This window comes from Lemur catta, chromosome 1 (genome assembly GCF_020740605.2).
Source record: "Lemur catta isolate mLemCat1 chromosome 1, mLemCat1.pri, whole genome shotgun sequence".
In the NCBI taxonomy this organism is placed as follows: Eukaryota; Metazoa; Chordata; class Mammalia; order Primates; family Lemuridae; genus Lemur; species Lemur catta.
The window spans coordinates 10197104-10217287 of NC_059128.1; the positions used below are offsets into that span (position 1 = coordinate 10197104).

A 20184-nucleotide genomic window follows, 5' to 3' on the forward strand; every position below is an offset into this window, starting at 1 on the left:
CAGAAGGCTGGGCCAAGGGCAGCGTGCTCAGCGGGCGAGGGCGACCCCACTAACTCCAAACATCTGCCCGGGTCTCCCGCCGACACTCTGAGTCAGGGTCTGTTCCCTTCATGGGCTGAGTCCATTTTCCAATGCAAATATTTGTCTTGTGTGAGCAGGCGGCTTTGCTGGCGGGGTCCAGGCCTTCCAGGGAGTCTGACTTTGAGAGCCGGGCAGGGTATTAGAGCAGGTGGCTGGCTTGGGGAGGAGGCAGAGCCATCCCCTCTCCGTCCTGGACAACTGGATGTTTGTGGAGCACCTTCTCTGTGCCAGGCGCTGTGCTGAGAGATTTTCTGACGTTATCTTGTTTACTCCCCACAGTAACCCCAATGGGTGGGTCCTATCACTCCTGGTCAACAGATGAGAAAACTGAGGCTCCCAAAGGCTTTCTGGGGCCACAGGGCTTGTGAGCAATGGAACAGAAGCTTCAACCGGTTCTCATCCGTCACCAAAGCCTGTGCTCTTTCCACTAGGCCAGAAACCAGTCCCACCAGCAGCAGAAGTAAAAAATGACCAGAAAGCCCGAGCTAAGCAGGCGCTCAGAGGGGCGAGCTGTGGGCAGCAGATGCCTTTCATGGATGCCCTCCCTGACATCTCATAGAGTCTTAGTTCCTTTCACTCCTTCCAGAACAAGGAAGGACTGGTGAGCCCTCATTTTGCAAGGAAAGCCGGGCACACATCAGTTCTCTCCCTCACCCCCCAGGAGATGCAGGTGGTGTAGGAGACTGGGCTGAAGGTGACTTCTAGCAGCATGGTTTAGTGTTTTCTTTGGAGGAGACAGGAAGTAATTCTTCTCTTATTCCTTGAAGCGAAAGGCAGAGAAAGGCAAATCCCAATTAATAAACTTATTGAGGGTTTCCTTCGCTAGGGGCTCCTGCGCTCCTAGACCTGTGAGGCCTCTCTCAGGGCAGAGCCGGGGCCCCTTACATGGAGTGAGCGTTAAGAGCACAGCCTCTGCCATCAGACCGTCTGGGCTCAGGTTTGGCTCGTGTTTCCGAGCTGGGTGGTTTGGGGTTTGGTGCTTCAGTGTCCTCGTCTGTAATGTGGAGCTAAGAGTAGACCTCACAGGGTCATGCTGTGGACTCAGAGACAGCACATGGAAAGCACGGTGCCCAGCACGTAGTAGGTGCTCAGTAAATGCCAGTGTCATCATGGCTGCTCTTAGCTTCTAAGAGGCCTCAGCTCGGGCTGGCAGGTCCTCGGGTCTCCATGTGGCCGAAAGAGGCCGGGGAGTCCAGGGTGGGCTCCTCCTTCCTAACCGTCATTAAAGACCCAGTGTGCCAGGGTGGTTAGCGCAGCAGCATGCGGTGGCCGTTACATCAAGGACAGTAACCCCCGGATCACTCACTGGTCGGCTTCTCCTTCCCCAGGCGCCGACATCAACACACAGGCCAGCGACAGCGCGTCTGCCCTCTATGAGGCCTGCAAGAACGAGCACGTGGAGGTGGTGGAGTTTCTGCTGTCGCAGGGCGCCGACGCCAACAAGGCCAACAAGGACGGTTTGCTCCCACTGCACATCGCCTCCAAGAGGGGCAGCTACAGGTCAGCCCAGGCCCCCCACCACCGGGGGCAGCTGTCCCAGGACCCACACTGGGCGGGGGGAAGGGACGGACAGGCCTGCTCCGAATGTCCCACCCACGGGATGAGGAAGGTCCGGGAGAGGTCAGAGCAGAGGGCACCTTTCTGGTGGAAAAGAGAGAAACCTCTCAGCAGTTAGCAAGCGTGGAGGGAGTACCCACAACAGCAGCAACGGCAATAATAATAGCAAACACTTGCGTAGCCCTGGCCTGTATTTTACAATCTAAAACTTACTGAATCCTTTTTAACAGCTTTTTGTGGTGGATATTATTATCTCTGCTGTTTAGATCAGGAAGCTAAAGAAGACACAGAGAGGTTGAGTGATTTGCCCAAGGTCTCACAGCTTGTAGGTGGCAGGAACTCACCTGCTCCAAATGTCACATCTACAAGAATTCTACTCAGGGGACCAGACACAAGTCTGAACTAATGAATTTTTCCAGGGGACGAGGGGAGGCAAAGATAACCTCCCAGGCAATTAGCAGGCATGCAGGGAAGGCCTACAATAACACAAATAGCACCAGCGATAATAGCTAACAGTTTTTGAGCACTTGCTGTGTGCTGGGTTTTGAGTGAGATGAGAGAGCTTAGATTCCCAGGGAGCAATCTGGTGGGCGAGGAGATGCGCGTGACTTCAGGACATGACGAAGGAGCATGCAGAACTAAGCCCCGTGGCGGTCCTGGGGGAGAGAGTAGCCTGGGCTGGAGGCAGAGGCATGCTGGAGCCGGCTCCTGCCAGCTCCCACGAACCATTATGCACATCTCAGCCCGACTCCACGCTCACTGACCTCACACTGCCATGGCGGGAGTGTTTACACCACGGAAATTGGCAAACGCTGCAAACCAGGGCCCTCTGACCCTCCTCCTTTCCCCCTGTTGGAGCCAGTTGTTAAATATTCACCAGCAACACTGCTGTGTCGGAAAAGACTGGGCCGAGGAGGGGAGCCTCTAGCTGCCCGTGAAGGATGGACAGGGCTCGGTAACTTACCAAGTGTGACGCACCTGTTCCCCATGTGGGCCTCCCACTGTGCCGTGGGCATGGATTCTCATTTTATAGGACAGGACACCAAGGCTGTCCAGAAACTTGCCCCATAACCAGCCACCTCTAGGGACTTAAACCTGAGTGATGAGACTCCTTCCACTGGAATGGTGTTTCCCAGACTTCGGCCCTTCACAGACTTTCTTCCTGATTTTTGACATCTTACACTTTCATTGCTTAGTATTTTCCTTTAAATAACTTTAACACTTACAATGAATTTATTTTAAAAAGGAAACATTTATCATACATATATTGTTATAACTATCAATGTACAATTAATATAAAAAAACCCTTTTCCCCTAAAATCCCATCTCATGTACCCCAGATGATGCTTTGGGAAATACATCTCAGTCTTCCAGGCAGGGAGAAGAGTGAGAAAGACAGATTGTGTGTACTGGAGGGACGCTTGCTGTCTCCACTAAGGCAGAGGGAAGTGGGGGTGACAGTGACATTTCAGAGAATAAAATGGGGACTCGAGGATTCAGAGCCAACCCTTAGAGCCCAGGCCCCTCCTCTGCAGGCCGCCTGCACACAAGTCCACCCAAGGATGCTATCCGCAGCCCACTCCCCCCCCAACACGGAGGAGACCGGGCTTCCCTAGGCTGCATGGCAGGCTGTGAGGCAGACAGATCCAGGTTTGAATTTCTGCTGAGGCCATTGGCTGAACCTTTCTGAGCCTCAGTTTCCCGTTTGGTAAAGCAGGAGATCATTACACCTGCCTTGTGGGCATGCTCTGAATACTAGTGAAATGGATGCACACAGATATAGAATGGAAATATAGTGCCAAGCACGGCACCTGGCAGCTGGTGGGTACTCAGTAGTTCTGCGCTCACCCGCTCATGTAGGGAAGGTACATTCCATCGTTTTTCAGTTCAGCCGACAGAGGGAAGAAAGCAACTCAAGTCAGGCAGTGGGGAAGGGCAAGATGGCACCTCTCTCTCCCACCCCATATAGCATCCAGCATCAGAGCTGGGCAAACACAGTTCACCTGCAGCCTGACCCCAGAGAGATCCAGAGTGGACGTGAGGGAAGGGGCTGCACCTTGGAAATCTCCTGACCCACTGCCCCATGCTTTCCTGCACACCAGAGTCACTCTGGGATATTTTTAAATGTCATATCCTAGAACCAATGAACCAGAGTCTCCAGGAGGGAAGGAGCCCACTGTCTCTTTGAAAAGCTCCCTGAGCAAACCAAATATGGCCAGTCCATTGCTTCAGAAACCATTGATCTAATTCAGCCCTTGATTTTACAGAGGAGGAAACTGAGGCCAGAGATGGGAAATGGCTTTTCAGATAGTGGCCAAGCTGGGACCGCCACTTGGGCTGCCTCCAAGTGGACCTAGATGTTGGCAGTCTGGCCCCAGCGGCAGGAGAAGTTGAAGGAGGAGCACTGGGTGTCCTTGGGATGAGCAGGGAGTCGGGCGGGTCCTGTCTGGAACCCCTGTGTACATAGCTTGTGTCCCCCAAAGTCCCTTGCTTTGGATTCATGCTGATTCCCCTGGTTGTTCACCCTTGGTTCCCAGGCCCCAGTTCCCTCTGCCCTCCAAGGCTGAGAGGGGCCAGGCTACTTTTTGAGGGCTGCCCAGCCAAGGGTTAAAGCCTGGTTCCCAGCAGCTTCTGCCACCTGGCAGGGCCCGGAGCCAGCAAGCCTCGAGCACTTCATTCCCTCCCTGAGCCTGTGGCATGAAAGGCCCTCTCTGGCTCCACACTGACCTCCCGTAGACTGCTAGGCTGCTTGGGGATTTGATGTGACATTCCATAGGCATTCCGCATTCTGCCACCTGCCAAAAAACCCTGCCCGTCCATGGCACGGGAGGCAGCATAGGGAGCCTGGTGTTGTTCGCCAGATGGTGCCTTCTCTTTAGCGCAGTGCCCGGAGGGGTGACGTTCAGGCATGGCTGAGAAAGGAGCCCTACGATCCCAAAATCTTGGTCACCTCCGAGGCACACTTTTTCCTGTTTTTCATTTCCAGTTTAGCAAAGACACCTTATGAAATTAAAGGTCAACACCAAAGATAGGTTTATTAAGGAACTGTGTGAGTTAGGCAAGAGCAGATGCCCCCAGAATAGTAGCACCAAAAGCAGCAGTTCCCAAGCTTGGCCTCACACTGGAACCCCTGGGATCACTGCAAACCCTGTGGCCCGGGCCCCACCGTCAGAGACTGGGCTGTAGCTGGTCCTGGCTGTGGCCTCGGGGTTTCTAAAAGCCGTTCGGGTCATTTTACTGTGCAGCCCACGGAGAGAACCAGTATCTTAGAGTCAGTCTCTTTTGTGGCCAACAGAAAACACAGACTTGCATTCTGGGCCTCATGTCTCCCTTGTTTTTGCATATTCTTTCTCTTTTACTTCCAATTTATATTACTTTTGCTATATTTTATCAATCTTTGCAAGCCACTTAAAATTCATTCTAAAACAAGGCAAAATAGAGAACATTTAATATATTAAAAAGCAGTTTATGAGGTACATTCACAAGCAAGTTAGTATCACTGTTAATTAAAAGGGAAACTGAGGCTCAGACCTCGAGACCTCACTGAAGTCCAGCAGGCCTGCGAAGTGAGGCTCCGCGGTGTTGGCAGCAAAGCCATCTGTGGGCGACTGGTTCTCATGTGAAAGTCAAGTCCACCAGCCAAATTTACACTGAACGCTGACAAAGGTCAGACCACCGTGACCTGGCGGCCCAGAACGCCCTGTGCTTGGCATAGTGAGGGCAGTGGGATATGGTCACCACTGTGGTCAAGACACCAACAGCCACTGTTTACTGACTGCCAAGTACACACCGATCAGACTGATGTGTAAGATCTCATTTTACCCTCAAAAGCACCCTTGATGGAAAATATTGTTAAATTGTACTAAATTTTCTATCCTGGGCATAGCAATCCCATTTTGCTGGGTCGTTATGAATAAGTGAGATAATGAGTAAACGAGATAAAATACTCAGCTCATTAGGATCATTTTAGGATTAAATGGGGTAAATGTGTAAAGCACTTTAAATGGTGCCTGGCACATAGTGAGTGCTCAGCAATGTCATTATAATTATTATTTAGGAAGGTGAAGGACAAAATCACAGCAACCCACAGGGGCTCAACAAAGGGGCTATCATCATCATTACCCTCATGGCTGTCGTTCTGATTAATTACCCCTCTGCTTTAGGTGTGGTTCAGAGAAGTTAAGTGACACCCCTGAGATGGCCCCGTGCTGCTTGTGTAACCCGGGCCCTGCCGACTCCGAGCCTCCCAGTTTCCTCACTGCCCGTGCTGGACCCCACACTGCTAAGGACAGCCCGCCCTGGCCCAGAGCTCTCTGCCTATTCCCTGCCGCTGGGCTGGACGCAGGCAGGACCTCAGAGCCAGGGACAGGCGGCATGGCGATGCTGCAGCCTTGAGGAGACTAAAACCCTGGGCGGGGGCCATGGCCTGGGGCAAGGAGAATGGGGTTCAGTTGCTGGTCAGTCCCAGAAACAAGGCAGGGGCCAGTTAACGGGACTGAGGTCTGCGGTCAGAGATGGCTCAGCACTCTGTTCTACCCGCTGGGCTGCCATGCTGCGTCTCCTTGCAACAGCCCTCAGCTGGGTCTGCTCTGGTCTCAGGGCCTGGACAGGCAACGCTGTGCTGGAAGGTGCAGCCCCTGCACTGGGGAGGGGACACGAGAGGGGTACGGAGCCATCCTCCCAGACCTCTAGGTTTCTATCAGGCAATGGTCACCTTTGTTGCTCTTCATAAGGAGCAACTTGAGCAAAAGCACTTTGAGATCCCCAGTGCCTGCCTGTGGGAGAAGTGGGAAGACCCAACCTGTCTGGGGGACCGCCCCCTCGCCCTCCTGCCCACTGTCCCCCAAATAGGCTGGGGAGAGGAATGACCATGAGAGGCACCTGCCAGCATGGCCACTCCCATGGTCAGGAGCATGGGGCGTCACGGAAGGCCAGCTCTGGACGTCCAGACACCTATGCTCTGTCCTGGTTCGCCATCCACCTCCTGTCTAACCCCACTCTCTTCCCCACCCATGCCTGGGCCTCAGTTTCACCCTCTGTAAAATGGGAGGGCTGGCCACACTGATCTCCAGAGCCTGTCCAGCATCACACACTCACTCTCTGGTGACGTCCCACAGGAGCGTGCCACAAAAGGGGATTCACTGCATTATTCAGACGATGCTTCTGGGACCCTGGGCAACATCCAGTCAAGTTCCCACATTTCTGCCACTTTCCCTTGGTTCGCAAGGGCTTGCTGGAGACCAGCTGTGACCTGCCAGAGATACCAGCCCCATCTGGCCAGAGCCCTGGGGCAGCCCCTCTCGCTGTTCTTTCCCGTGCTTGGGCACGTTACGCCTGTTAACAGAGCATTTGTGTGCGGTGGCCGCCATCCAGGGTGAGGCCCCAGCCCTGCCTTTGACCTGCACCTCTGCAGAGCAAGGTCAGGCCTCCTGTGCTTGCACAAATAGAAATTAGGAGGCAATTAGCCCCCCTGCGTGTGTGAATTTCCTTTTGAGGTTTTAGAGGCAGATTTTAGCCAAACACAGCATCACTAACAATAATAACACTTTCCACTGAGATCCCAGCAGGAGGTCACTGGCATCAGATTTCCAGGAAGCCGGAGGGAAGCCCTAGTGCCAGGAAGGGAGAGGCGTGGGAACAGGCCTGGTGGCACCTGCTTCCCCCACACAGCCACCTCCTTGGAACCCCACACTAGGCTGAGGTCACTTGTCACCAGGGATTGGACGGATTAGGGTCTGGAATCACGTCAGTGGCAGGAGCTTGTTCTTGCTGGCGGCAGGGGTCTGGGGGAAGAGGGCAAAGACAAGAGGCCAAGAGTCCTGGGGTCGAGCCCCAGAGCTGTTCTATGGCCTTTGATTAGTCCCCTCAGCTCTCTGAGCCACGTGTATTAAAAAAATGGCCACAGGCCTGGTCTGGCTACCCCCAGGGCTGCAGGGAAGGTGAAATGGGGCAGGCAAGCTCACATGTTGTGAGCAAAACCCAGGGCACATCAGCTGTCGCTCAGCTCACACAAGAAGTGGAGGCGTGGTTAAGAATGCACGGTCTCAGGGGTCAGACTGCCTGGGTTCAAATCCTGGCTCCATCACTTACTGGCTATGCAGCCTTGAGGAAGTCACCAACCCTCTCTGGGCTTCCCTTTCCTCACCTGTGAAATGAGGATAATATAGTGCCCACCTCAGAGGGCTAGTGGGAGAATTTAAGAGATTAACACAGGTAAAGTGCTGATATCAGTGCCCAAGTCCTCAGGAGAGAGAGGAACCAGGGGTTTCGGGGAGCTCTAGCCTCAGTGGTGCTGACCAAGCGCTCCATGCTGACGGCAGGGCAGAGGCTGGGAGGAGCGAGAATCGGCCTTCAGGGAAGGAGGCCTTGAGACTCCCGAGAGAGGAGCAAGTGACCTCATGGTCACAGCAGGCTGATTGGGGCCTGGAGCAAGAGTGGTTGGGGCCAGACACATTTGTCCCCTCTTGTCCTCCCAGGCCCCCAAGGAAGTAAGACAGGGTTGTAGGACAGCTGAGCCCAGGAGTCGGAGGAGGACACGGATCCTGGTTTACCCCTCCTGTATGGCCTGGGCAAGTCCCTTAACCTTTCTGAGCCTTGATTTTTCTCATCTGCAAAATGGGAATGATGAGACCTGCTTTATGGGTTGTTGTAAAGATTAAACCAAACGCGTTTGTAAAACCTTTCTAAGTGTCCTGGCACACAGTGAGCTCTTGGGGATGCCTGTCCCGTCTGTCCTCCCCTGGGCAGGGCAGAGTCTGGCTCCAAACTTCACCATTGGCTCTAGTGTCTCCTGCAGGAAGCAGGCTGGACATCCGTTCAGTCTGGGCCTTCCAGTCAGTTCCTCTAGATCACTGAGCCAGGTTCTAGGCTCGAAGCCCAGCTTGCCCCTTACTGGCGATGTGGCTTTGGGAAGGTGGGTGAGGCGCTCTGCACCTCAGTTTCCTTACCTGTGACGTGGGGACAGCTGCAGGCCCGCCTTCTCCAGTGCGGTGACAGAGGCTGGCCCTGCAGCGCCCCGCTGACCCGCGCGTGCCCTGCCCGTCCGCCCGCAGGATCGTGCAGATGCTGCTGCCGGTGACCAGCCGCACGCGCGTGCGCCGTAGCGGCATCAGCCCGCTGCACCTGGCGGCCGAGCGCAACAACGACGAGGTGCTGGAGGCGCTGCTGGGCGCGCGCTTCGATGTGAACGCGCCGCTGGCGCCCGAGCGCGCACGCCTGTACGAGGACCGCCGCACCTCGGCGCTCTACTTCGCCGTGGTCAACAACAACGTGTACGCCACCGAGCTGCTGCTGCTGGCCGGCGCCGACCCCAACCGCGACCTCATCAGCCCGCTGCTCGTGGCCATCCGCCAGGGCTGCCTGCGCACCATGCAGCTGCTGCTGGACCACGGCGCCAACATCGACGCCTACATCGCCACGCACCCCACCGCCTTCCCCGCCACCATCATGTTCGCCATGAAGTACCTGTCGCTGCTCAAGTTCCTCATGGACCTCGGCTGCGACGGCGAGCCCTGCTTCTCGTGCCTCTACGGCAACGGCCCGCACCCGCCCGCCCCGCAGCGCTCCAGCAGGTTCAACGACGCGCCCGCCAGCGACAAGCCGCCCGGCGTGGTCCAGGTGCGCGGGGGGACAGCGCCTGCGGTGGCTCGCACTCTTTGGAAGCAGTGTCGGCCAGGGGTCAACACGCTTTGGCGGGAGTGCGGGCAGCTCTGCAGGCTGCGGAGCATGGTGGTTAACGTGCTCCAGAGGCAGTGTGGGTTAGTGGGCAATGCGCTGGGAAAGGTAGTCACTAGCACGCTTTGGAGGCCGAGGAGTGTGGAATTAGCACACGTTAGAGGCCGAAGGTCTTAATGCTGCGTAGGAACAATTAAATCCTTATTTTGATCCACCGTGTTGAGGAATTTAAGGAACCAACAGTGGAGCAGGGGACTGGTGGGGCCCATCACCTCCAGCAAACCACACCTGGAATGTGATGTTAAATGAGCGGGACCTCAAAGGGGGCCAGGAGAGCAGGCTGGGGTACAGTCAGGTGAGATGCAGGCAGCCAGAGACCCAGAGGCTGTTGTTGCTTGAAAAGTCAAAACTTAAAACGAAAAAAAGTTAGAAACACCCATCTCATGGAGATAATTACAATGGCTAATGGCCGTCATTTATGGGCTACCTACTGTGTGCAAAAAAGTTTATGCTCATATTACTTTAATTCTCATTTTAAAAAGTGCCATTGGAGTTAGTTTTGTATGCTCATTTTATAGACAAGGAAGTTGAGGCTCACAGAAGTGATGTGACTTGTTGAAGTTGCCCATCTTCCACTCTGGGCAGCAGAGGCCTGTGTTGAGAGGGGGCCCTATGTTGAGGGGGGTGGATTTGCAGGAAAGGATCCTAGCTTGGGCGTGCCCAGTGTCTGCGCTTGGAAATGTCCCCTGCCTTCCCTGGCGTCAGGGTCCCCACTGCAGGATGAGCTCGCCAAGGTGGTGCCCTTGGTCCTGGGCGCACTGGCATTGGCGTGTGATCTCTTTTAGTTCTGTGAGTTCCTGTCTGCCCCAGAGGTGAGCCGCTGGGCGGGGCCCATCATCGATGTCCTCCTGGACTACGTGGGCAACGTGCAGCTCTGCTCGAGGCTGAAGGAACACATCGACAGCTACGAGGACTGGGCCGTCATAAAGGAGAAGGCAGGTAGGGACAGCTGCTGCCGCTGCTGCTGCTGGCGGGTCGCCCCTGCCTGGCTCAGAGGCACAGGCCTCAGGGAATGTGACTGTTACTAACATAGTGAGCACCTGCTCTGTGCTGTGGGTCTGCGACTCCTTGGATTAGATGAGGAAACTGACCCTCAGAGAGAAAATGCCACCTGGGCCAGAGTCACTGCTAGTTAGTGACAGAGCTGGGATTCATACCCACATCTGGCTAACCCCAGGGTCTCCACTAAATCTTTCCAGGATGTTGTCAACAGTTCCAGTCCCTGAGGGCATGGAGGAGTATGTTGCCCCTGCTTGGGGGCCCTGCGAGGTGGTGTGGTGGGGTAGAGGAAAGAATGGTGGCCTAGGGCATCTCAAACTGTCAAAGCACCTGGACATCTTGTTAAAAACGTGGCTTCTCTGATTCAGCAAGTCTGGGGCAGGGCCTAAGAGTCTGCATTTCAACAGCTCCCAGGTGCCCCCAATGCCGCTGGTCCACAGAGCACCCCGGTCTGGGAGACAGGCCCCCTGAGCTCCGGAGCCAGCCTCACTGGGACGTTGCTTGGTGACTGTGGGCAGGGCCCCTCCCCATCTGAGCAGAGGTGGCTAGGCAGGCTCGTTGTCCAGCCCCTTCCAGCTCCACCTGCCTGAGCTGTCTGCAAGTGGCAGCACCTGGCACAGGGAGGTGGGATTTGGCCACTGTCCCTCTGATGTGTGCGGTGTACATGGGGCAGCCTGGCTAACTCAGGCCTAGGAGGCCGGAATCCCTGCTAGGCATTCTGGAGCTCCCCTGGGCAGGTGAAATGTCAGAAGCAGTCGAACTGGATGCTGCAGGTGACAGAAAGGGACGTCTGTACAGAGGGTTTCCAGGTACCCCGGGGCTTTCTGTGACTCTGAAGGGCATGGCCCCATCTGGCCAAGTGTCTGTCAATTGAGTAGCACAGAGGCTGGCCTGCAGCAGGTGACTGTCATTCCACTGCTGCTCCTGTCCCCAGGTGAGACTGCTGCCTCGGTGCCCCCACTCTCTGTGCCCCAACTCTGACTCACCAAGTTCCTCCTTGATCCCCACACCCTTTGACCTGCTGTAGGGTGTTTCATTCTCACAGTTGCCTGGAAAGTGTTTGAACTGAGGCCTTTGGCAAAGTTACTGGGGTGGCGACAGAGGGAGGGAGACATGGACGTGCCCTTTCACGCGGGCGCAGCTCTGGATGCACAGTAAACCTGTTGGTTGTGGTCACCACGATCCTTGGCCACTAGAGGGTGGAGCGGTCCCTGCCTAGATTTGGGCCCCACTCGACTGTCCCCTCCTCCTGCAGAGACCTTTAGTGTGCGGTAAACATTTGTCAATGGGTAGAACAGATCATTCTTAACCAATGCCTATTTTGGCTACTTCAAACTCCACCTTCCACCCTCAGAACACTCTCCACGAGCTTGTTCATTTAATGGTGTGGTATTGACGCCATTATTCTGGGAAGAAGGACAGACAGAGGCTCAGAGAGGTGGCACTCAGAGCCTGCGGGCTGGCCAGTTACCCTACACGCCTTGCCTCGGGTCTCTCCTGGGACTGGTGCCTGCCCATGGCTCCATGTCCTCTGCCTCCCAGGAGCCCTGTGTGAGCTCCCAGAGGGGAAGCCTGTCCTGAGCGGGCTCCAAGGCAGTGGAAGTGTCAGAAACACACTGACAGGCATGTGGATGCCTCCCCAGGCTCCAGCTGCCTGGCCCCCTGCCCTCCCTGTACACCCCCTACTCGCCTGTTCTTCCCCAGGCTGGCTGTGGCTTCCTTGCTTGACACTTGCTGTTTCCCCTGCTTGGAATGCCCTTGCCTCCCTTCCTCACCTGGCAAATTCCTGCCCACTCCTCAGGACCCCACTCAGAGCGCACCACCTGGTGTACAGCCCTTGCCCAAAGCACCTGGGCAGGCGCCTCTGTGCCCCAGCCCAAGCACAGGGGTAGGTGCAGCCAAGGGGCTCAGCATGTGCTTGTTGAATCAATGAATGAATGAATGAGTGGATGCATATGCGAATGACATTCTGTGATTCAACGAACACCTTTCCTGTGTCGGATTCTGTGCCCAGGGTTGAAATAAGTGACCCTATTCCTGCGTGCATCAGTCCCTGCTCCTCCCTCTCCCCACCCCCACCCCCAGCTGAGAAAACTCCACTGCGTGACTCCTGGGGAGGCAGCCAGGTGGGATTCTGGGCCCCCCCCCTTGCCCTGACTTCTCTGCACAACCAGGATCTCAGGGCTGAATTCCACACATGGGGGCACTTAAGAGGTCAGATGCTCTGACCCGTCACTAGGGCCGTGTTTAGTGACCCAGGTGGTGTGTGAAGGGGAGGGAGCGTGAGATGAAGAGACCCTGGGCAAGGTGTGCCGGGTGACAAATGGGAAGTCTCCTTGCCAGGTCCCTTTAGCTGGCAGGGACCGGGTTGCCAGCAGCAGGCAGCCCCTTTCTTACCCAGCCGTGTCAGCGGGGCACCTCCCGTTAGGCCAGAGATCACAGATGCACACGCTTTGCCGATTGCAAACGACAAATCAGCATCTCTCTTTCCCTCCTTTTTCCAGAACCTCCAAGACCTCTGGCTCACCTTTGCCGGCTGCGAGTTCGAAAGGCCATTGGGAAATACCGTATAAAACTCCTAGACACCTTGCCCCTCCCGGGCAGACTGATTAGATACCTGAAATACGAGAACACCCAGTAACCGGGGCTGCAGGGAGAGAGGAGTGACCCCTCAGACTGTTTTTACTAAGTCTCAGGACGGTAGTGTCCCCAAACCCAAAGGGACCTGGTGACAGACGAGGCTGCAGGCTGCCTCCCTCTCAGCTGGGGCAGCTGCCGGGATTTCGCTGGGTCTCAGGCCAGCGCTTTGGCCAGAGCAGAGAACAGAATGTGTCAAGCAGAAGAATTGTTTGTTTTCAAACTGATGAGTAGATCCCGACCTTCGGTGCCATTGGGAATGGCAGAAACCTCCATTCCTGGGGCCAGGGGAGGGGCGGGGGCAGAACTTGAGGTGGTCTGGGGAAGGTGGGGCCCAGCGGGGACCTCCTCCATCCCTGGCTTCAGAGCATTCCCCGAGCACTCCCCTCGCTCTGTGAAACTGCCCTTGACTTCTGCTCTTTCCCTCCAAAGATGAAGAGGAGGACGTGGCCCGGCGGGGGTAGGGAGACCCTGGGGGCTTCCTTAAGTACAATAAAGTTACACACATGACGCCCCGCCCGGCCAAGTCCCTCTCACCAGACTCCCCAAGGCCTGAGGTGCTCAGAAGCGCTGCCCCTGGCAGTAGTGGGAGTGGGGTGGGCTGGGTGGGGGGAGACAGGGCACAGGGGCCCCTGAACGTGTCACTTTGTGTAGGTTTTTGAACGACCCAAGAGGGTGTGTCTTTCCTTCACCGGGAGAGACCTGATGACCCAGTGGACTTTCTTCTCCTGTCTTAATCACCATGGAAACAGGAACTTCATCGCAAACAGGTGCTTGGTGCCACAAGTCTCCCAACACCTGGGATTGTCTTATACACTCGTTCCTGCGACTCTCTTTTCACACCATGCTCACCCCTGTTTTGTTATAGAAGTTGAGATACTAGGGGGAAAATCTAAATACCGCTTTGGGCAGCAGTGCTGGCGTGGTGGCCGTGGTCAGCCCTTGCAAAGGCGCCAACGTGGGTGTGCGTGATGCCCTGGGCCTCATGTGGCCCTGTAGGCTGAGCAGGGGAGAGCTGAGGCCCGCCCCTGCCGTGGCACTCTCTCGTGGTCTCTCCGGGTCCCCTGGGCTAACACCTAGCATGCCCTGTTTCCATGGAAGCTGCCAACTCACCAGTGTTCGCCTCGCAAGCGTGATCGCAGCCGCTGGGGTCCGGGCGGCTCTGCCGCAGCAGCAGGGCAGCACCCCTGGCTGAGAGCCTGCACCAGGCCCGGCACCAGGGTCTGGTGGAGACTTGAGGTCAAAGGTGGTCTCTGGCTTTTAGAAAGGAAGCAGCTGGCTGGGTGGGAGGAGCCCTAGTTCCAGGCCTGGCTCTGCCGTTGCTTACTCCTCTGGGGCCTCAGTTTCCTCGTCTGTACAGTGAGACGTGGTGGCCCCTGGTGACCTTGCCGGCTCTGACACACTGGGTTTCTGCGGCATCAGTAAACCCCGGTGTCTGTGTGAAGGGGAAAAGTCTGCCACGCAGCACCTTCCAGCCACGGATCAGAGGGGCTCAGCCTCTCTAGCCCAGCTCTTCATGGTACACATGAGAAACCCGCCCAGAGAGGGGAAGGGACTTGCCGGGGCACACACTGCAAGGTTCCCGGGTGTCCCTAGGATTCCAGGTCAACAGCGCTTGGCCACCGTCCCAGGCTGCCTTGCTGTAGATCCCACAGAGCCTGCAGGGGTCCTAAAGAAATCCCACAGGAAACCCGCATCCCCTCCCCTGCCCCCCGGGGTCGCTCAACCCCAAGGGCCCGGGGAAGCTGCCAGGTTCAGCTCACAGGGAAGACCCTGACTGAGGAATGTGTTTGCTGAGCCGGCAGCCAGGGGAGAGCCTTTTAATCTCAAGTGACTGCTGATCAAAAGTGACCGGAAGGGTGGCAGGTGAGGATGGGATAAGGCAGACAGGGCCAGTCTGTGAGTTGTTTGGGGTGCATGTGGGCTGGGGGCAGATATGAGGCAAACTCTTAAACTACAGCATTTTGCAGGCCACTGTTCATCTCAGAGAGTTCTAACAGGCAGCAGCTGCAAACCCCTTCCCTGGGCAGGGCAGGGTGCTGGTCTGAGGGAGCTGGGTGGAGGTGTAGGGGAGGGGGTTCGGCCACTGCATTCAGCATTGTCACTGCTTGCAGGACGCTGGGACCCTGGCCTGGAATGCGCTTAGAATATTTGGGTCCTTAGAATATTGATGTGCACGTGTCCATACCAGTTGGCCAGTTGGTCATAGCACTGGTCAGGACCCCTTCCCACCAAGTGCTCCATGCAGCCGTGGACTTCTTAGGTCCTATCCCCACCTCCCCACAACCCAGCAGCTGACGGGTTAGTGCCTGGCCCAGGGCCTGCTCCAGTGGGTCAGTTCTCACTGGTCAGTGCTCAAGTCGTGCTGTTTGTCACATGTTTTGACCATCACTCCTGTTGAGAGGACTTAGCAATCTCCCTCTGCAGAAGCCACCATCCCCCACACCCCCTAGGAGAGTCTCCAGCCTCAGAGAAGTCTCCCGGCATCTCAGAACACCGCAGCCCTGAGGTCCGGCAGAGGCTCCATCTCACGGGCAGGAGCATGCATGACCCAGTGGTGGGAGCTGCGGGGGCGGCTCAGCGGGGAGGTCCCGGGCTGGCTCTGGGCTTCACTGTGAACCAGCACAACTCACGTTTGGTTAGGGGAGTATCTGCTGCTGTAACTGCGGCTGCTCTTTGCTTTTTTTTTTTTTTTTTTTTTTAAACACCTAAGCTTTCCTAGATGTGTGTTTCTCCCCTAACTTGCTGCCGCGTGGGGGAATCATGCTGCCATGGGCTTCTGTTGGGTCTTGTCCTAGTAAAGGTTTCTACTTCCTGATTGTGGAATGAGTGGATCTGCAGGTACCACCTGGGAAGGTTGAGCGGAGTGGGGCAGTGGGTGGGGACGGCCGGTCACAGCAGAGGGCCCAGGCAGGGCAGCCCAGGTGGCAGCCCAAGAGAACGTGCCTCCCAGAGCTTGCCTCCTTCTTTAGGGGGCGTGGTTGGCTGGCTGCCCAGGCACCTGTTCCCATGGACAGCACGGTCCATAAACACTAAAATGCCAGTGTGGCAGTTGAGCATCCATGCGGTACAGTGTACCAGGCACTCGCATGGGCCTCACAACAACCTACACGGTGGGTCTATTACCAGTCACATAGCTCAGATGAGGAAATTTCAGCACAGAGAGGTTAAGTAACTTGCCCAAGATCACACAGCTGATGAGTGGCAGGGTAAGGATGTGAGCTTTGAGCCTCCTGCTATACAGTTCTGTGGCTCTGAAGTCTTCTGAGGTCATCGGACACAAACCACCAGAAACCCGCTGGCTTCCCAGTGAGTGGGCTGCCCCTCCAGTGGACGACCTGCTCTGGGGGGATCTGGGAGTAAAACAAGGCAGGGCAGGAAGGGCCCTGGGCAACCACTGGAGCCTACGTGAGGAAGGGTCACAGCCATGTCTGGGCCCCGAAGGAGGGAGCCTGCGACCTGTTGACACTCGCCTGGGGTGCAGAAGAGGGAGATGCATCTGCTTGCTGTCCTAATCTGTGACAGTCCCCCGTTTGACAGAGGAGGAGACCGAGGCGCAGAGGGGAGATTAACTCGTCCCACATCACGCTGCTGGTTGGAGCACCAGAGACTCCAGCCAGGGCTGGCCCCTGCACCAGTCTTCGTTGCAGGAACTGTGTTTCGATAAAATGAGCAGCTGGGGACCCCGGCAGGCTGCCCTCTGTCACCCGAGGAGCCCTGTCCCCAGCAGCAGAGCAAACCCGCTGGCGTGCAGGTGGAGGCCCCTCTGGTGGCCTTGCCAGTTGGGCACTGTCAGGACAAAACCTAGGGCCACTCCCCGCCACCTGTGCATGCCTCTGCATGGGCACAGGCCAAAGCCTCATCATTCCCTTGCCGGGGGGCGTGTGCCAGGCCTGACGGAGGAGAGGGCTGTCCTTGGGTAACCGGGAATCTGAATTAGCTAGAGATTCTTGCTTTGTGTGAGGTTTTTAAATATTATTTTTATTTTTTTATTTATTTTTGTCTGGGGACATAGAACCAAAGACTATGCTTAAGAGAGGAACAATTTGGTCAGGACACCTGTTTTGTCCTCAGAGACCGGACTCCTGTTTGGCCTGATTTCCCGCCTGGCCAGAGGTGGCGTGACCACATTGGCATAGGTCTGCTCCGAAGCTGTAAGCAGAGCTGAAGGCCCCACAGCGAGGCCTGTTCTCACCCCACCGTCCTGCAGGTGGGGCGAGGAGGCCCCGAGACAAGGGTCCACCCCCACATCACCCCTCCTCCCCTGGCTCCAGCTCCCAGTCTCCGGAGCAGTTTGGCCCCCCTGGGGGCCCAGGCCAGAGTGTCCTTCCCTGGGGGCTCCCCTGTCCCCTCCCCACCGTCCTTCCTTTGGACTGAGCCCTTGGCCCCCAGCGCTCCTTCCCAGACATCTCAGAGGCTTCGGCCACTCCTGGCCTCCCCCAGTCCAGCCACCGCCGTAAGCAGCCCTCAGCCTGCCCCAGCCGGTGCTACCTTAGGCCCAGGGACCATTCAGCCTCAGGACACCCGAGATGTGGAAACTGTAAAAGAAATGTCTTTATTCATTTAACCTTCTTAATATTTACAAACAACAAAAAGAACAACTGAGATTGGCTCACACAGTGGGTGGCAGATGAACAGGTGTGTAACTGGCTTCTGGGGTGGCTGGCAGGCAAGGAAGGGCCCAGTCCCACCGCCCGTGGTCTGTGCCGGGACAGCGGGTGAGCTGCTGGGCTCTGGCCTGGTTGGACGGGGCCCGCCGAGCCCAGCCCCGCAGCTCCCAAGGCCACAAGGGTGAGGAGCCCCGGCCCCAGTCCTGCCCGCCTCCCCACACACAAAGGGAAGGGGCCTTGGGAATGCCCAGGAAGCCACGCGCTGCCCAGCCCCTCCTCGCAGGAGAGCGCCTGGAGCCCCCGACACCCCTGCAGGCTGGAGGTGGCCCTGCTAGAGGTAGCCGAAGACGTTGAAGATGGGCGGGGCCATGGCCGGCTTGGTGGGGATGGGCTTCAGCACCACGGGCCTGCACACCTGCCCCAGGCCGTCCACATCCTTGCAGAAGTGGGCCAGCTCCCCGGGGAAGGCTGGGCTTTTCCTCCACAGGCCCAAGCTGGGGACGGGGCTCTGAGGCAGGGTGGCCGGGAGGCCCGGGTAGATGGGCTGTCCATGGTACTGCAAGGGGCAGCAGCTCCAGGCACTGCCACGGCCCACCAGGGACACGCCAGGCATCTTGAGCGGCTCCTTTTCGGCCAGGGCCCTTGGGGACATGGGCACCAGGGCAGCCTCAGGCCCCAAGGGCTCCAAGCCCTTGCAATTTTTCTTTCCCTCATAGGGAGGTCCCTCCCTGGGGCCCAGTCCCACCTCCAGCCCCATGGGGTAGCTGTGGGTGGGCCTCGGCTCTTCCCAGAAGGAAGCGGGCAGCTGTCTTTTCCTCATGGGCACCTGGCCAGGCCTGGCGGCTTCTGGACTCTGCCCCTGCAGGACCTGCTCCTTCGAAAGACACTCCTCGCTGTAGGGATTCCCCAGGGCCTTCTCCTTGCAGCCCCCACCCCCGCCGGGGCTGGACTCGGGGCCCGGATCGAGCAGCAGCCTCCCGGGCCGGTCCTCGGGCCCTCTTTTCAGGTGGGGCTCGGCCGCCCTGCCGGGCAGGCCCCTCGGGAGCCGGGAGTACTTCTGGGAGAAGCGCTTGAGCTGCTTCTGCAGGTACTTGCGGTGGTCCACGGAGCGGCGGCAGGGCGCGGACTTGTCCAGGGCTGCCTTGATGTCGCTGGACGCCAGGTTGACGAAGTTCAGCAGCATCTTCACATCACTGTCGGATGCCATCACCAGGGGGCCACTGCACGGGGCTTTCCATGAAGAGGGCGGGTTCTGCTGGCGGCCGACAGCTCCAGGGAAGGGCACCGAGCTGACCTGGGGGCGCAACGGGCTGTTGGAATCTCTCAGGGAAACCACACCCAGCCTCCCCAAAGGCCACACCACCTGGCTGCAAACAGTGTCCCCAACCCCAGCAACCCTCAGCCCTGGACAGAGCCCTAGGGAGTGGGACACCTGTGCAGGTCACCGAGCATTTCCCGAGTATCTGCGAGGGACAGGCACTAACAGAGCCTCATGCAGCCCCCTTGGGTCTGTTGCCCTCTCCTTGCAGCTGAGGCTCAGAGAGGTGAAGCAACTTGCCCACGGTGACCCAGCTACAGGTGGCATTGCTGGGGCTGGAGCACAAGCCCCCATGCTCCCAGCCTGCGTGTGTCCCACACACCACGCTGCCAACGTGCACAACTTGCCAGCGAGGTTTTTATTTTCTGAGCCAAGGCAACCGCTCCACTTTAAAGCAAGGCCAAGCCCCCTTCCTTCCTGGTGGTGGCCTCCCCCTCCCACCACCCCCGCCCCCAGTCCGAGGAGCATCAGCCCCCCTCCTCAGCCCCCACGCTCCACCCCCAGCTCTCACGCAGGACCAGGCAGGACCCCTGTCTGGCACTTAATCGAGACCTGCCTTGCGGGCTGGTCTCAGGCTGCGGGCAGCAGGGACTCCCCTGAGGAAGCATCTGCAGCAATTTCATGCCTCCTCCGCCGCCACCCACAGCACCTCGCCCCTCCCCCAGACCCCCGCCTGCCCCACGCCCCCACCCAGGCGGGCCAGAGCCGCTGGGCCTCCACACTGACCGAAGGTGCGGGCCCCGGGCCCGCCAACGTGGCCCGGCAGGTTCCCCACCGCAGACCTGGGACAGGCCCGGCGCGGCTGGCCGCGCTCCGTCCGGCTGGAAGCGGTTGTGCAGCCCTTGAGTGGGCTGAATGGAGGACGACTCCCCGGAGCTGGGGGGCCCCTCAGGCCAATCAGGAGCGCCTCTCCAGATACAAAGCATCCCAATCAGGCGGCGGCGCCCCGTTCCCACATTCTTTGCTGTCACAAATTGTCACCATGGGGACCATCACAAAAAAGACAGCTCCCAAATGCAATCATTTCCCGGTAAATTTCTACCCTTCAGCCCCACTCCCCTTGGCCTCCACGCCCCTCCTCCCCTTGACCTCGGTTCCCTGGTTTCTCAAGGGGGTGGGGAGAGTGTGTGTGTGTGTGTGTGTGTTTAAAACGTCCAGGATTGAGGAGGGGCCCGGCCCAGCAGAGACTCCGGCCCACGGCTGCCATGCTCCAGTGCAGACAGACAATCGGACGGGGTAAGCCGGGGC

At 57.5% G+C, this 20184-nt stretch overlaps 2 protein-coding genes across 4 annotated transcripts in view; one reads left to right on the forward strand and one right to left on the reverse strand.

Annotated features, from left to right (window-relative positions):
* The window catches only part of ASB2 (ankyrin repeat and SOCS box containing 2), a 39800-nt gene extending 26282 nt beyond the window's left edge, over positions 1-13518 (forward strand). For both annotated transcript variants that reach the window (XM_045561584.1, XM_045561592.1), the window contains 4 exons: positions 1410-1581; positions 8691-9255; positions 10158-10311; positions 12876-13518. In XM_045561584.1, the coding sequence (XP_045417540.1) occupies positions 1410-1581; positions 8691-9255; positions 10158-10311; positions 12876-13012 (1028 nt within the window). In that variant the 3' untranslated portion in view covers positions 13013-13518. The remainder of the gene's footprint in view (positions 1-1409; positions 1582-8690; positions 9256-10157; positions 10312-12875) is intronic.
* A 4001-nt stretch (positions 13519-17519) lies between these two features.
* FAM181A (family with sequence similarity 181 member A) lies at positions 17520-19770 on the reverse strand. Of its 2 annotated transcripts, none has more exons than XM_045561629.1 (2): positions 19719-19770; positions 17520-18912 (listed from the first exon to the last, which is right to left on the reverse strand). In XM_045561629.1, exon 2 carries the CDS (start codon positions 18823-18825, stop codon positions 17950-17952), a length of 876 nt encoding a protein of 291 aa, XP_045417585.1. In that variant the 5' UTR covers positions 18826-18912; positions 19719-19770; the 3' UTR covers positions 17520-17949. The 2 variants fall into 2 exon arrangements, with proteins under 2 accessions (XP_045417585.1, XP_045417579.1); XM_045561623.1 differs by having other exon boundaries at positions 19663-19768.
* Positions 19771-20184: the final 414 nt, after the last annotated feature.